The sequence below is a fragment of the Bemisia tabaci genome, chromosome 6 (assembly GCF_918797505.1).
Source record: "Bemisia tabaci chromosome 6, PGI_BMITA_v3".
Classification (NCBI taxonomy): domain Eukaryota; kingdom Metazoa; phylum Arthropoda; class Insecta; order Hemiptera; family Aleyrodidae; genus Bemisia; species Bemisia tabaci.
Window position 1 is genome coordinate 10,985,087 of NC_092798.1, and position 15,962 is coordinate 11,001,048.

The 15,962-nt window shown below is 38.4% G+C and overlaps 2 protein-coding genes and 1 long non-coding RNA gene across 3 annotated transcripts in view; 1 reads left to right on the plus strand and 2 right to left on the minus strand.

Annotated features, from left to right (window-relative positions):
• LOC140224853 (uncharacterized) overlaps positions 1-8,612 on the minus strand; it is a 212,929-nt gene extending 204,317 nt beyond the window's left edge. Inside the window, exon 1 of the mRNA XM_072301683.1 lies at positions 8,389-8,612. The gene's annotated coding sequence lies outside the window, so the exon portion shown is untranslated. The remainder of the gene's footprint in view (positions 1-8,388) is intronic.
• A 21-nt stretch (positions 8,613-8,633) lies between these two features.
• Positions 8,634-14,465, plus strand: LOC140224854 (uncharacterized). The gene is made up of 2 exons (XM_072301687.1): positions 8,634-13,408; positions 14,372-14,465. The coding sequence occupies exon 1, from the start codon at positions 9,542-9,544 to the stop codon at positions 12,674-12,676; it is 3,135 nt and encodes a 1,044-aa protein (XP_072157788.1). The 5' UTR covers positions 8,634-9,541; the 3' UTR covers positions 12,677-13,408; positions 14,372-14,465.
• LOC140224855 (uncharacterized) lies at positions 9,886-14,454 on the minus strand. Its single transcript, XR_011900068.1, has 3 exons — positions 14,147-14,454; positions 11,228-11,294; positions 9,886-10,025 (listed from the first exon to the last, which is right to left on the minus strand). It is a non-coding gene; the product is annotated as an uncharacterized lncRNA (long non-coding RNA).
• Positions 14,466-15,962: the final 1,497 nt, after the last annotated feature.

Genomic DNA, 15,962 nt, shown 5'->3' on the forward strand with positions numbered 1-15,962 from the left:
AAATAGATTAAAAAGCCTCCCAATGAGTGGCCCCGTTTCGTCGCTCCTTTGACGAAAGGGCGAATCTCAATTTCCTCGTGAACCCTGGGTCACATTCAAATCCATGCTTTCTGCGGTTCATGTGAAAAGTGAGATACGTCCTTATGTCAGAGGAGCGACCTTTTTTGAAACCCGGGGATTTCATTCGTACGTGACCGAAATGAAACCTTATGATGAGACAAGCCTCCGGTAAAAATTTTAGCTTGAGGATACGTTTGGTTTTGGACAGTGGCGTGGCGTGTGAATTGCGATGTATCGATTCTCATGCCATTTAAAGTTATGGTAAAGAATCGATTATTAAGGTGTTCGCTGCGAACACCCTGTCTATCGATCCTTTTTCATAGGTTTAAATGGCATGACAATCGATATATCGCAATTCACGCCACGCAATTGGTTTTGGAGCTACAGCGTTGCAAAGTTTGCATGTTTGAGTCTTTAAAATCTTCATATTTTTGAAGAATTTCTTCCAAAAGCCAATTTCAAAGTAATGTAAGTAACAAGTCATGTAAGTTTCAAGTAAACATGACGCGTAACTGAAAAATTATAAGAAAATCCGTAGTAAAAGTTTCAAATTGTGGATGAGCCGTTAATAGCAGTACAGCGTTGCAAAAATTACATTCTTGCCCTTTAAAAATACCCATTTTTTATAGTTTTGTATATTGTAGCAGTATTTGAGACATAAAATATACAATTAGAGATACTCGCAGACTCGTAGTAAAATTTATATCAGTATACGATAATTTTAGGCAATGCAGCGTTGCAAAGTTTAGACGTACTTACAGCATAGATTTAATCAGTATACGATAATTTTGGGCAATACAGCGTTGCAAAGTTTACATCTTTCATGAATGAAAATGTCTACTTTTTCTTGTTATTGTATTGGAGACAAGATACAATATGAGTTAATGGTTAATAGTGTGAAGCGAAATGTGGCTTTATATTGATCCTGGGTGACAATTGCATTAAAATAACATCGTTGCAAATATCTGCTTTTCTTTTAACATTCGATTGTATAAAATTAGTTAAAAATAAGGATACTTCCAACAGTTATTTTACTTTAAAATGTAATTCCAGAGGATTTTTGGAATACAATGGATGATTCAGCATCAGCGTTGCTTTCAAGATCTGAAATATTCTGCCTAGACTTAGTTGCAAATTCAACCTTTTTTAGGTGTGATGAAGAAACTAACATAGAATATGGAGGCGTTTGGGTTTTTTTAAGTAGAAATAAATCTTGATACAGACGATACATTCATTATGCCTTAAAAAACTGAGTATGTTGAACGTAAGAATGGAAGATTTTGAAAATATTAAAGAAATAAAAAAAAAAAAAAAAAAAAAAAAAAAAAAAAAAAAAAAAAAAAATTCAAAGTAAATTAAATGAACGAAAAATAATAAATACACCAACAAAACAATAAAATATAATTTAAAACCTGAATAGAATATTTAAATCACTGTTGCGTTAATGTATAAAAAACCCAGACGCCTCCTTGAGAGAGAATTTTAAAATTATTTAAATATGACTTTTGGAGGGTGAAAGTTTAAAATTGGCATCATGTTGAGGCGTTTTCTACAGAAGGAAGAAGATAAAAAACTATAAAAAATGCAAATATAAAAAAAAATTAAAAATAATGTACGGTAGAAAGTCATATAAAAATGAAAGAAAAAAATGTCAATGTAAATAAAAAATAAGCAAAATCAAATAACTACTGGAAGCATCTTTATTTTAAAATCGTCCATTATTTATTGCTTGGAGAGAATTGTGAATAAACTTGGCGAAAGTATTATTACAAAAACCAATTGTCACTTGGAACAGACATCAGACCTTGATATTTTGGATTGATATGAGGAATGATACCCATTGATTTTATCGTAAACTGGGAAAAAAAAAATTAAAAAAAAATCATATTTCGTTGAGTTCAAAATTGTAAACTTGGCAACGCTGTATCATTACAAATCAATCTTACATCTGCAGACAACGTTAATGGTTTATTTCATAAAAAAAAACAAAAAAAAAAACAAACAAACAAACAAACAAACAAAAACAACAAAAAAACAAACAAACACTGAACTTAAAAATAAAAACATTTTTAAAGCTTATATACATAAACTTTGCAACGCTGTATCGTTAAATCTATACTTACACTCGCGGTAAAACTTTTACACAAGACTAATCTCATCATAGAATTTCAGCTAAACCACATTATCATACCTTTAGGTGGTCAATTAGTTCGTTTTTTAATTCAAAAACGGAACAAAATGAGCATTTTTTAGGTCTGTGATGTCAAGTTTGCAACGTTGTATCAACAGAGTTAACAGCATTAACGTAGAAAAATTATTTATTATTGACGTATTTTTTTAGAAAAATGTACACTGACTGTTGATAGAATGTCTTAAAATATCATGAAACATCCAATGACAGTTGTTTACAGAAAGTAAGATACTTGATAATACGATAATCTTTAAAGCTTAAATATGGAAACTTGTCAACGCTGTATTTCTAAAACCAGACGTATCCTCAAGCTAAGATTTTTACTGGAGACATGGGTCATCATAGAGCAAAGTAACAATATGTAACAATTTTGGATGATTATTAATGAATTTCCAGAGTGCCTCGTGTCTTTGGAAGAATTTTTGACGAGCCGGGGTCTAAAAGTGCGTCGTGGTGGAAATTAACTGTTAAACCTTGTTAGGTTATCGACAGCTTTACTTCCTTCTTGCCTTCAATCTGGGGAAGATTGAGCAGAGAGCGCCGAGAGCGGTCTGAGTCAACGTTACTTAATTTGAACTAAATTTTGCAATTCGGAGCTTAAATTTCTGGTTCATCTATAAAAACACTTATGTGCGTATGATACTATGGGTACTTACGTTGTTTCTAAACTTGAGACACAAATTTTAGTGCTCAATTGCAAAAAGCAGTCCATTTGTGTGTGGATCTGTGTAAAAAGAGCTTCTCCTCCGGGAGAAGATTGTTCTTAACTTTTTGCGAACACATGAACAACATTTTTCTAAAACCTAGGAATTTTTGTCTTCAAGCTTCACGACAGTTTTTGAGATTTAGGATCGAATTTCCCGAGTAAAGGAATTTTGTGCCCAGAGAGATAGGTCTCCTCTTACAGATCTGGTCACTAGTAAAAGGGGCCCGGCATATTGTTATAAAAGGTAGCTTCCACATGAATAATAAGTTTTCCTCCGCTCCAATAGCCTCCAGACTCATTTGGACCACATTTTGCAATTGGGAACTATAATTTCTGACTCAGTTTAGAAATAACTTATGAGCCATTAGTTTCCCGATGCACAAAAGAGCTTTTAAGGATGAGCCAGAAATTTTAGTTCCTAATTGCAAAATGTAGTCCATTTAACCCTCGTCTGTCACATATAAGTAGAACTGACCAGACGTTTAAATGTAAAACTTGTCTCTCGTACGAAGGAATGTAACTCCATTCCAAGGTCACCAAATTGACTCAAACAATTAATTTATTTTACAAAGTTATGCCTGTGCAATTTTCAGGCACAACTTTGTAAAACAAATTAATGAAAATGTGCCTGTGTAATTTTTATTTTAATTTTGCATGAAATCTCGGAGAAAATTATCAATGAAATTTCCAGTTAGGAAAGTTCAAGATCCTCCTACTTAATATGCAATTTGCGAGGGGACATTTGGCAACATTGAAATGAAGTTACGTTCTTTCACGCGGGAAACGATGAGCTCTCTTAAGTTTAGTTTTACTGTGCCGAGGCAAGTGAACCACCAAAACTTTCATTATTGCTATACTAGAGGTTGTTTTGCAAAACGAAACAAATTCCGCCTGAGGTTACTGTTTTACGACTAATATTTATAATCCGTCTTGGTCAATTTTGCTCTTTCAATGACAATTTGTATTGAAAGTGTTGATTTACAACATTATGGTAGTATTTTTGTGTAATTTTTGGTTTGTTGGGTAGCCAGTGCTATGGGTTAAAATAAACTGTTAACTCACGTTAACTTGAAATTCAGGAACTTAATAGTCGATGCTTTTCGGCCTTAGCCGTCGTCAGGACTTAGCAAAAAACACAGTTTGAGACAAGAAATGGTTAATTTTGATTAATATCGGTTCATACATATGATGAACGAGTGTGTTTCGGTGTTGTTGTGTTTCATTGAGTTTCTTATTGATTCAACGTTATTTCTACCGGAATAAATGATGAAAAATGGACGGCTCGTGCAGTGGCGTGGCGCGCTTTGCGATATATCGATTTATCGGCCATTTAAACCTATGGAAAAGGATCGATAAACAGGGTGTTCGTAGCGAACACGCCTTAATAATTGATTTTTTACCATGGATTTAAATGGCATAACAATCGATATATCGCAATTCACGCCACGCCACTGGGATCGCAAGTTCTTCTATCCTCAGGACTTTTGTCTAGGAATGAGATTCTTGATTATAAATAAGATGTTCAATATTTTTCTATTGCTCACCATTTTGAGACTTTTCCTAGCTTCGAATGAAGTGACCGAATCACTTCCTTCGTCAATTCTCTGTCTCGGTGACGGAGTGCGCGTTTGTCTTCTGAAACACTGTCAGAAGTCTATTACTGGCTACTAGATTCCCTGGGGATCAAATAGACTATATTCTACGATAAAAAAAACTACTATTTACGGCTCATTCGTGAAAGTACCTCTTCGTATAAGGTAAAATCAAAGTTTGAGGAGAGGGAGAAGAATAGAAAGAGGAGGAAGAAGAAGATAAGAGAAAGAACAGGAAGAAAAGAGAGAAGAGAGGAGAGAAAAGAAGAGACATGGGAGATGAAGAAGAGAAGAATAGAGAGAACATAAAAGAGAATAAAACAGTGAAAGCACACAGTAAAACAGTGAGAGGGAAATTGAGAAGGAAAGCGCGAGAAGGAAAGCGAGAAGGAAAGCGAGAAGGAAATTGAAAGGGAAAGCGAGAAGGAAAGCGAGAAGGAAATTGAGAAGGAAATTGAGAAGGAAAGCGAGAAGGAAAGCGAGAAGGAAAGCAAGAGGAAAAGCGAGAAGAAAAGTGAGAAGAGAGAGAAAAGGGTCTGGTGCCGGAGCCTCCTCGTGGTGGACCTGGAGCGGGTCTCTGACCCGTGCCAAACGCCGGCAAACCTGTTGTGATTCTGCACCCTCCCTCGCCTCTGGTTGTTAGCCCATATCTCTTCACACATCGTAACGAGCAATTTAGGATCAAGCGCATCCTTGGTACGTTATTACCTTGGTTGTTAGCCCATATCCCTAATACGCTCGGGCATGGATCAACCACTTCCTCGGTGCCCTGCTTCGCGCGCAGCAGGGCTGTTTACACCTTGGATGTTCGGCCATATCCATTGCAGCCTTGGATCAAGCGGAACCTTGGTACGTTATTACCTTGGTTGTTAGCCCATATCCCTGGCTTACGGAAGAGATCAAGCGGAACCTTAGGAACATGAGGGGAACGATGATCTTCAGATGACCACTGATAGTAGTTAGGCCATATCCTTGAACCGCGAGGTGCAAGGATCAACCGGTACACAGTGGTCTGAAAATCCCGATCTGTGACCGACTTTGCGCGATTAGCCAGTGACCAATTGCAGGGGTGACCGATCGAAGCCTGGCAATCCTGTTCTGGTCAACCTCCGGTATCTGCCGATGCTTGCGCATTAAGTCTAAAGCCGTCATCCCCCCCGGGACACTTTAGACCAGGCAAAGTCGGAACCGGAGGGTCGGACGCCTCTCAAACGGGCTGGTGGTTGGGGCGATGTTGCAGATTGAAGTAGGTTTTGATGCAGGACGAGCCGAATACTTCACGAGAGTCCCGGGGTCTCGTGGCTCAGGGTATTCTGTTTGACCTGGGCCGAACAAGCCGGACAAAGTTTCAGCAATCTCTATCTCTGTAGAGAGTATCCAGCTACGAGTTTGTTGTCTCACTGCTGGATCGCACGGTGGTAGAGGAGTTCCCTGCATTCGGTCATTGGCGAATTGTTCACTGTTGTGAGTGAGGGTGCGCCCAGAACGCCAACCCAACTCTTCATGGCATGAGATCTTTAATAATTATTAAATTTAAAAAAAAATTTAAAAATAAGGTTATCCTTATTAAATCTCACTAACAACAAAGGCATGAGCCCCATGCCTTTGTCTTTTAAATTTTTTCTCCATTTTTTCAAAATTTCTTCCAAATTTTGAATTTCAAATTAACGTATGCCATGGGAGTTGTAAGTTGGACGGTGGAAGCGTGCCGTCTGATGTCGGTTCCTCCTCGTGGTGGACGGTGGAAACGAGGGTTTTACCCTCGGCTAAACGCCGACAAAATATGTGCTGGTTTGGTAGTAACACACACACAATTCTTTTATTTTTATTTGTTTACTTATTAAATTTTTTTTCTCAGTACTTGAAAAAATTCCAGACTTTTGGAGCAAATTCCCTGACTTTTCCATGTTTTCCAGATCGCTGGGAATCCTGTCGTCTCTCATCCTATGAAAATAATTTATGGCAGTTTTTTCAAACCGAAATCGAAGGCAATGGGTCAGTTGCGCTAGTCGCGAAATTGTTCATTTATTCAGGGTGTCTAGTATTTTTTAATTTTGAAAAATCCTGATATTTTCCTGATTTTTCCTGATATTTTCCCGATTTTTCTCGACTCCTGGCACGGTAGGCAAAAGGCAGTAAGACTTTCTCCGCTGAGTAGATTCGTGTAAGAAAAATTCCTGATAAAACGTCCGATTTTTCCGATTTTCCTGATTTTTTCCTGATCGACCAGAATAATTCTTGATATTTTCCGGTTTTTCCTGATGCTAGACACCCTGTTTATGATCTCAGAAAACAGATCGGCAAAAAATAGATATCCGTCCAAACACCTAATTTCTACTTCCGATGTCAAGGTTGCCAAAGAATTTAGAAAATGAAATTCCTTGGCAATTGAAGACATGCCGGATGCTTAGTAAGAAATGACTTAAAACAGTTTTTAGACACAATTTGTTGTTCGATACGTCGAACCTATTCTATCACTAATCAATCGATGAATTCAACTTATCCAGAGTGATTTATTATCACAATCCTTTACAATCCGCCATTGATAAAGCACGTATTTGACTTACTCTTTTAGAAAAGTTATGAACGTTTTTCTTTGAAATTTTAAGATATTGTATGTTAAATGGAAAATTTAATTATCTTAAAATTTGGAAGGAAAATATCCCTAAATATCCGTATGGACATTTGGTAACGGCTGAAAACTCATGTGGATTTCTTCCTTAAAATTTACAGCGGGAAGTCAATAGTGATCTAGAGTCTTCATGAGTCCAAGACATTCCATGTTGAGTGTACGCAATTATGTGCGAGAAGTTCAAGTGGGATTTTAAGCGTGATGGAGTTTTGGATCGACAAAAATCCCTGCTCATATTGAATGTTTCCTTATTCAGAACTCATCTGAGACAAGGTATTATATTCTAGTAGATTTATGCCAGTGAAGATTCACTTTTTGCTGCAGCGCAGTGAGCAGAAAGGGGAAAAATAGATTTGATTGAAAGAAAGTCAAAGACTTATCAATTTTGACATTTGCTGTGGAATGTTCAGGGCAGCCTTCATGCATTTACAAACTGATTGCGGTAGATATACAAGTCGAAAGTAAGTTGAAATTTGTTGGCCAGCGTGCGTTAAAAATAAAAAAAACTGGAGATCTCCATAAAAATCGTAACTAGTGTTGCATCAAACAGCGTATCTCTTTGAGGGAAAACTGTGCTCATATGAGCTTTTTCAATATATGTTGCGATTTCCAGTTTGCTGGATTTTTAACGCACTTTGACTAAAAAATTCCAACTTGATGCATTTGGTCTTTCCTGTTTACTTTTCGTCAGATCAACTCTCCTGTTTCCCCTCTTTAACACTAAGTGCCTAGCCCACAAGGCTTCAAGGAAAATTTATTCAATGCTGTTGTCAATAGCAGACGGATATGTAATAATCAGGAACACCTGAGGCGTGAAATCAACCATTTTTAGGGCATGATCATAGGAAAATCAAACTTTGGCCAGCCCCTCCGTAATAGGTTGGACTCAGAATTTAAGTGGGACCTGACGACCTTCCATAGTCTTACTTCTGGGCAAAAAATATTTTGTCTCAGTCGTGAGAACCCTCCCTAAGATGACTCAGAGTATAAACGAACTGGTGAGATGCTGACATTAAAAGACATTTGGAGTAGGTAGGCCACAACATGACAGGTGAATCTCTGGTGATAAAGAGGTAAGAAATAATTGATGAGCAAACCAAAAGGATTGAGGCTTCTAAGAGTTTGAAAGCCTCAATAATTTCGAACAGTGCAGACATAGTAAAACTGCGAGGAAGAAAAAATAAACTAGGTACTAGTGAAAACTTACAGTAGGTACTTAGGTAGGTACTTGGAGAGCACACCTTCGACTTGTAAACACGCACAGAGATTGAACAAGGGAACACCAAATTGGATATTCTCGGAAGGGATGTGATTAAGATAGGCCCGCACATATATAAAAAATCAAGAACTTCGAGCAAATTTAGATATCAAAGGATGTACTTGCTAACAACATTCACGAGAAAGAGCCACGTTTGTTTACAACTTAGGTTATCAAAATAAACAATACCTGGCCACAGGGGGATTGAGGTTATGTCGGCCGTGAATCGGCTTGGTGAACGTGCTTCCGTGTGTTTTTATGGAATCGTGGTGCGAAATCAAGTGTTTTTCCGGGTTTTTTCGTTAAAAGTCTCTCAATTTCGGTAATTATTCATTCCGTGCCGTCGTTCTTTCCGCCGAGGAGATGAAAAACAGCAAAATGAATTTATTTCAATGCATTTTCGTTCGTATTTCATGTTTGTCCGGTCGGCTCCTCTCCATGTGTCGGGAGGAGAAAGCTTTTTGTGCAAATTTATCTCAATTCCTTCCACTAAAAAGTTTATTTTTTGTATGGATTATCACCATCCAGCTCTCCTGGAAGTTTGCAAATCAATTTAGTGTTAAAGTGAAGGCACACCCTGTTTGTTTTACCATCATCGTAACAAGTTGTAGCTGCAGTACGATGGCTTACTTTGTCATAGAAGAGGGATTATCATCACCAATTAATTTTGATGACCTCTCAATTATAAATGAAGTAAAATTAAGATTGAGACCTTTGGTCCAGTTTGTTTCATTGCACTCTCAGTGTAGTGAAACAGCTTCATTTTACTTCATTTTATCTGCAGTGCAACTTCTTGCGGTCGAACAGGATCCCTGACGACGTAAGAATTTCTAAATCTAAATATGTGTGTGGATATTTTGCATTCGTTTTGTTAAAAGCATGGATTTTCACATTAATGGTGCTTTGAATTATTTTTTGGCATGCTATAAGCATTTGGGTTTTTTACTGTTTTACTCTGAATTTTCCTTTGCCACGCTATGAGCATTGGTTCTCTGCACTTTTTGAATATTTTTCGGTAATGGTGGCTTTAAGCGGAACTCTTGCTAGTCAATAATTAGAATAGAGAACTCTGACTATTTAGAATTAGTTAAATTTGAGAACAATGGGTAGATGTTGTTGCGTACCTGGCTGTAAATCTAACTATGCGAGCTCGCCTGGTCCGAATGTTTCAACGTTCAAATTCCCTGATTCTGTGAAGGATCCAGAGCGCCATGCTAAATGGATTAATGCACTAAGCAGGGATAATTTCACCGTCACAAAAAGCTCTGTCGTGTGCATTAAGCACTTTCACCCTCAATTCGTTGTGACACACGAAGAATTTAAGACTAAGGAGGGTCCAGTTATTCAGGTGCCAAGGGAGGTACCAAAGTTAACGAAGGATGCATACCCCACCATCTTCCCAAATCAACCGGCTTACCGATCAACAGTTCCTGCCAAAAGAAGGAAAGACCCGTCAGAGCGAGACCAAGAAATGGCCCGGGCTCAGCTCAAGAGGAGCTTTCAGCTGCAGGAGGAGAGAGACACTATCCGGGACTTGAAACATTTCAAGGAAGGTTTCTTGAAGCGAAGCATTGGAACTCTGAAATCTGAATCATACAATGGGTACATGTTACTCTCAAAGGTTGAGGATGATAATTTAGAATCTCTTCCATTCATCATCTTCATAAAAATATCCGAAGATCTTGTCATTAAAGTTTTTAATAATTTTGCTGAGCTTTCATATGAGCCATTTAAATCATGTCTTGGACCTGATCTCAAGTGCGACCGCTGGTCAAAATTTGAATCGCTCATTCAAATGTTACCCGTGAGAGACGAGAGAGCTTTAAAAGAGAAAGTTACCAACTTTGCTTCAAAAATTTCTGATGCTGTAGTGTGGTGCGAGATAGGAGACGATATCGAAGCTGAGAAAGCAGCCAAACTTAATTTTCTGATAGAGCAGTTGAAGTTGGCTGTCGCAACTTCAATCCGCTACTCTCCAGAAATGCTGAAGTGGGCTGCTGCAATCTTTTATGCTTTTCCTGGAGCTTATAAGTCTATGAGAGCAACTGAACAACTAACTCTCCCTCATCCTAGGTATCTTCAAAAACTGCTTTGTAAGATAGGAAATGACGGTTGTGGTATAGGACCGACTCAAAAAGCCTTCTTGATGGAGAAATTTAAATTGTTGGCTGAGGAAGACAAAACCGTAAACTTACAACTAGACGAAATTTACACTAACTCTAAACTTGTGTATAAAGGTGGAAAAGTTTTCGGCATTGCTGAACATGGTTCTGGTACTTCCTCAGATCTGACTGCTGGAACTATCCAGGCATTTATGTCTTCTTCTCTACAATCGAAGAACAAAGATGTTATCGCTCTCTTTCCAGTAAGAAATTTAGACGGAGAAATATTGCTTCAATTAACTAAAGCTGTTTTGAAGTTAATGGTGGAAGTTGGATTCTTTGTGTTGTGTGCTATTTCCGACAACAATCAAGTAAATAGGAAAATGTTTGAGTTATTGTGTGGCGGTGTTTTGAAGACTCGTATACCAAACCCGTTTGACCCCAGCAAACCTCTTTTTCTGCTCTTTGACCAAGTGCACTTATTTAAGAACATTAGAAATAATTGGCTGAATGCCCCAAACCAGGTTCTTAAAATTCCTGACGTCAGGCAAGTGCCACTTTTTGACAAGCCCTTGCACACATCGAATCCTATCGAATTTGACAGTTCAAACTGTAATGTTGTCCGACCAGTGCCCAACGAAGTGACATTCCTCGAGGCAAAATTTGAAGACGTTAAAAATCTCTACCATGCTGAAGCAAATGCAGTCTTGAAGCTTGCGCCTAAGTTGACCCGAAAGGCTGTGTATCCATCCTCTGTGGAAAGACAGAATGTTTCATTAGTCAACGCTGTCTTTCAAGATTCAACAAGAGTAGCGCTTCAGACTTTGAAAAAGGATAATGTGCAGATATCAGACGGGTCCATCATGTTCCTCCAAATTATTGGCAGATGGTGGAAAATTTCGAATGTCAAAAATCCTGACAAAGGCAAGAGGCTCAATGACATGTGGTGTGAGCCGGTGATGGGGACCAAAGATCAGAAGCTGAAATTTTTGAGAGACCTCCTGCTATTCCTTGAAATTTGGGAGCTCCCCGGACTCCCTGAAAGTTTCACCGTTCAAACTCATACAGCCTTTTATCACACCATAAAAGCGACTCTCGAACTGTGCGAATTCGTCCTCATAGATCTAGGATGGGGATTTGTTTTACTCGGCAAGCTACAAACCGATAATTTGGAGGCAAGATTTGGTGGTTACCGCAGAATCTCAGGTTGTAGCTATTTTGTCACCGTCGAGCAAGTTCTGGAGTCAGAGAGGAAACTGAAATTGCTCAGCATATTGAAGCTAAAATCGGCCAATTCTGGTGAATTTTCACTTACTTCCTTTGCGGAAGGATGCAAAGCAACAGCAACTGCACTCAGTGAGAAAGCTGAAGATACAACATTATTTGAAAGTGCTCTCAGTGAAATCAGTGAAATCACGGTCACTTTGACGGATAGAAGAGTGCTCCTTTGCCTGGCCAGCTATGCAGCTACCAAGACTCTACAAAAGCTGAGGCGTGAAGAGAAGGAAGTCTGCGCTGAATGCAGAGAAACACTCGTTACAAATAAACCTTTAGAAATTGAACGAGTGAAAGAGACCTATGAATATCTGAGCGGCTTGGATAGAGGAGGTCTGAACCGGCCGTCTGATTTTTCATTTCATTTTTGTATGGATTCCTTCAAATTGTTTCAGACGCTAATTTCTCAGAAGTATGAAAAGCAGTTTTTGAAATTGAACAACCAGCGAAAAGCTTTCAAAACTCTCGGAGTAAAATTGTGTGAGCAAACTCTCGATGATATGCTTTTTTCTTGTGAGTCTGATTCTTGCAATTTATCTTTGCAAAAAGTTGTAAAAAAATTTACAGGAGTACTTGCAAATATTTTTTTAAATAACTATACGAAGACTCTAAATGAGTCAAACATTACTCGCCAAATAGCAATAAAGTTGCAGAAACAAGAAGCAAAGCAAGAAGCCAAGAAAAAAGCAGAAGATGCAAAGAAAGAAGCCGAAAAAGCAAAGCAGCTAACAGATGAAATAGAGGAAGATGCAGATGCACCGACGAATGACACAGAAAGCAAAATTAAGTACTCAAAAGCCAAGGTAAAGGATGTGAACGCAAGGAAAATTGCGAAATTGAGTTCCAAAGGCTCTCTTTAAACATTTTGCTTCAAGCATTTTCCTGCATTTTCGGTAGTGCTTAAATGAACTTTCATACATTTTTCTCCCTATATTTCCCTAAATTTTTTTGCACTTAAACCCTGCCTTGCTTGCAAAACTTTAATTTTTGTTCAAGTGCGCATTGTATACTTTGATCCCTGCTTAAAATTGCTTCTGCTAAGATATTATACAGTAAATTTGGGCTGAACCTTTTTGGTGCTTTCTTATCAAGCAACGTTGAACTTTAAACCAAGCAAGCTTCAATTGCCTTCATTATTTGACACGTGATAAACTTTTGTTGCTGAGCATTTAGCTTTTTGCCAGTGTTGTGTAATAAAACTTTTACAAACTTAAATCTATTTTTATCAATAACTTTTTTACGTACATTTGATGCATTAGACTTTGCTTTTTTTAAAGCTTTTACTTAAGTGTGTTTTGCAATTACGTAACTATCATCATGATTAACTGTAAATAGATATGCTTCCCTCGCGTCCTTGACATCTCATCTCTTGGTTCTGCATTAAGGACAACTCTAATCTAATCCTTACCTCCTATCATTCGCTTCAATCAACTTTCATCAACTTTAATCAACAACCAATCCAATCCAATCCTCATCTCCTATAACTTGCTTCAATTAACTTCCACCTTTTTGCCTCCTGATCCTCAAAAATCAACCACTGAAGAAGTTTGCATGGTGCATGGATTTGATCTACATGAATACCTTCATTAAATGTGAGTAGTTTTTTAATCATTTATAAATTCATAGCTTGCGCTGAGCATTTTGGTACCAGCATCAGTTAGCGTTGCATCATTATCTAGAGGCGTAAATATCGAATGAGATGTATGTTCCAAAATACAAGGTAAAGGCATTCTATTAATACCACATTCAGTAGAATGATTTGCTAGGATGAGAGACATGCAGCAGAAGCACTGAGAAGAAAACCAATGGTTGATAAAGTATTATTCAAGCTGAAGTGTTACCAGTCATATTACTTGTTCATCTTTGAAGACTGGCTTTAATAAGATTCTATGGTGACAATAACTTTGATAGACAGTTTTGAGCAAGTGGATCTTCAGTATTGACAAGAGTCCATTGAATTCAAAACAGCGCTCAAAGCAAAAATTTGTGTACTTCCAGGAACATAGAGTGACACTGACAGAGAACTCTTGATTAAAGTAAAGGGAAACTATTAAAACCAGACACTGATTTTCGTAGACAGACACTGAGGCGTGAATTTCTTAAGATTTTGATATTCAACCACTATCACTCCTTGGAGAAATGACTGCTTATGAAAGAGTAGTTACAGACATGCCTTCAGGGAACACAAATCACTGTAAGCGATACCAGATTGACACCATCATCCTGACTAAACAGAGATATGAGACTAAAGTTTCATTGGTTGCATTGAGAAATTGAACGATTAATTAATCCAAATATTAATAGACGAGTCAAACAGAACCCTTACTTACAATTATGCCGCCACATTCACTAAGGACAAATATTTTCCCCTTAACATAGGGAGCCAGACGAGTCACAAGATAAGAAACTGGTGAATTATACACTATATCTCCTAAAATTAAGTTTTATTACTTCAAAATGAATTCAAATATATCACTTCACGTCTCAAGAATCATTACTGCCCAAAAACATCGAGAAAATCGGTCAACTTTTAATAATAATCCGGTTTTCACTAGGTTTCGCCAATGCACTCCTATGTAAGCAAACGCTTCGTATCGATTCACGGCCGACATAACCTCAATCCCCCCGTGGCCAGGTATGGGTAGGTGGTATTGAAATAAAGCGAATGTAAACAAATCGAAACTTCACTCTCATTGGTTCGCCAATTCCAGTGCCGCGCGCGGTAAAATATACAAATTGACGCGCCAATTTTCAAATATGCGGGGAGTCCACCGGTTGAGCGCTCGCTGGAAATCAACATTTAGACCGGCTTTTCTCGGTTGTTTTAGGTCGCACGAAGTCAGGGACTGTGGCATTGAATAGGGAATAAACCTCAAGGAATCCGAATTAAATGGTCTGGAATCCCCCCTAGCCCCCTTTGGGCGGTAAACGAGGGGGGGGGGGGGTGTCAATTTTAAAAGTCGGAGCTCCGTTCCAAATTACAAATAGAAGATCGCAACATATTTACACCTTAATTGACCCCAAATAGTTCAAATTGACCCGTTCAACGCCCAGGAAGAATCCTGTAACATAAAATCACGTTTTCTAAGCAAAATTGCCGTTGAAGCCGGTTAGTTGCCGGAAGAAGGTATAGTAGCCAGTATACAAACTGTTTGACACGAAAGAATCCAGAAAGAATTTTATGGTGTTCGAGTTTTCTTGGCCTCCCTTCGAAAGTCTTGGGGGGGGGGGGGTGTCCTGCGACTAAATTTCATTTTTCCGGGGGTTACAGGGGGAGGAGGGGTCCGGAGTTTTGGGTTTTCGGGTTCAGAGCCGGTCGGTTTCTACTTTTGGTACGAAGTCTTTCCATGACGTTATTCCAATGTTGAAATTTTAAAATCTTGACAGAAAACTCAAATTTTAGGTACACCTCCCCCCCTAAACCTCCTCCCCCCTAAACCTCTCCCCGAATCTTTAAGGCCGTCATTTTTAGGCCTAGGGTTGGCCTACGTTGGATTTTTATGCGTCAATTTAAAATGAAATTTTCCGTGCTTTTCAAATCTGATGGAATTAAATCGCTATTCGATCGGGAACCCCGACTTTTAGGATCATGCCCTCCTTTATACCCAAGGAGACCCCGGAAGGGGAGGGAAGGGGGGGGGGGGGTTCGGGACCATGAGATTCGGAATCCTTGAGGTCAATTCCCCATTCAACCCCGCGGCACCTAACTTTGTGCGACCTAAAAAAACCGAGAAAAAAGTCTGGTATGGGTGGTCTGAAACACCCTGTATGTGTCATGAGTTTCCCTGCTCAGATGGGTGCTTTAATGAACAAGCCGCGAATTGTATACCTCTTTTACGCGTTATGCAGTCCATTACGATGGTCTTAAATATTGTCCCTAGAATAATCATGGGAATTAATTGAAACCAAACATTAAAAAATTGGTTTCTTGAATATGGTAGTCGATAGTAACTTTAACCGTTTGCTTTAATGAGAAAGAGATTTGATTTATCACGTATTACAATACGAGCACGCACTTAAATGAACTTGACGCTGATGAATTTGTGCGCAACATAATAATAAAGTTAATCAACTTTTTGTGCTTTGCTTCCTTCTTTTTTTTATATCCAAATTAGAGTCTCAATCCTTGTCAGTCATCACTAAGAT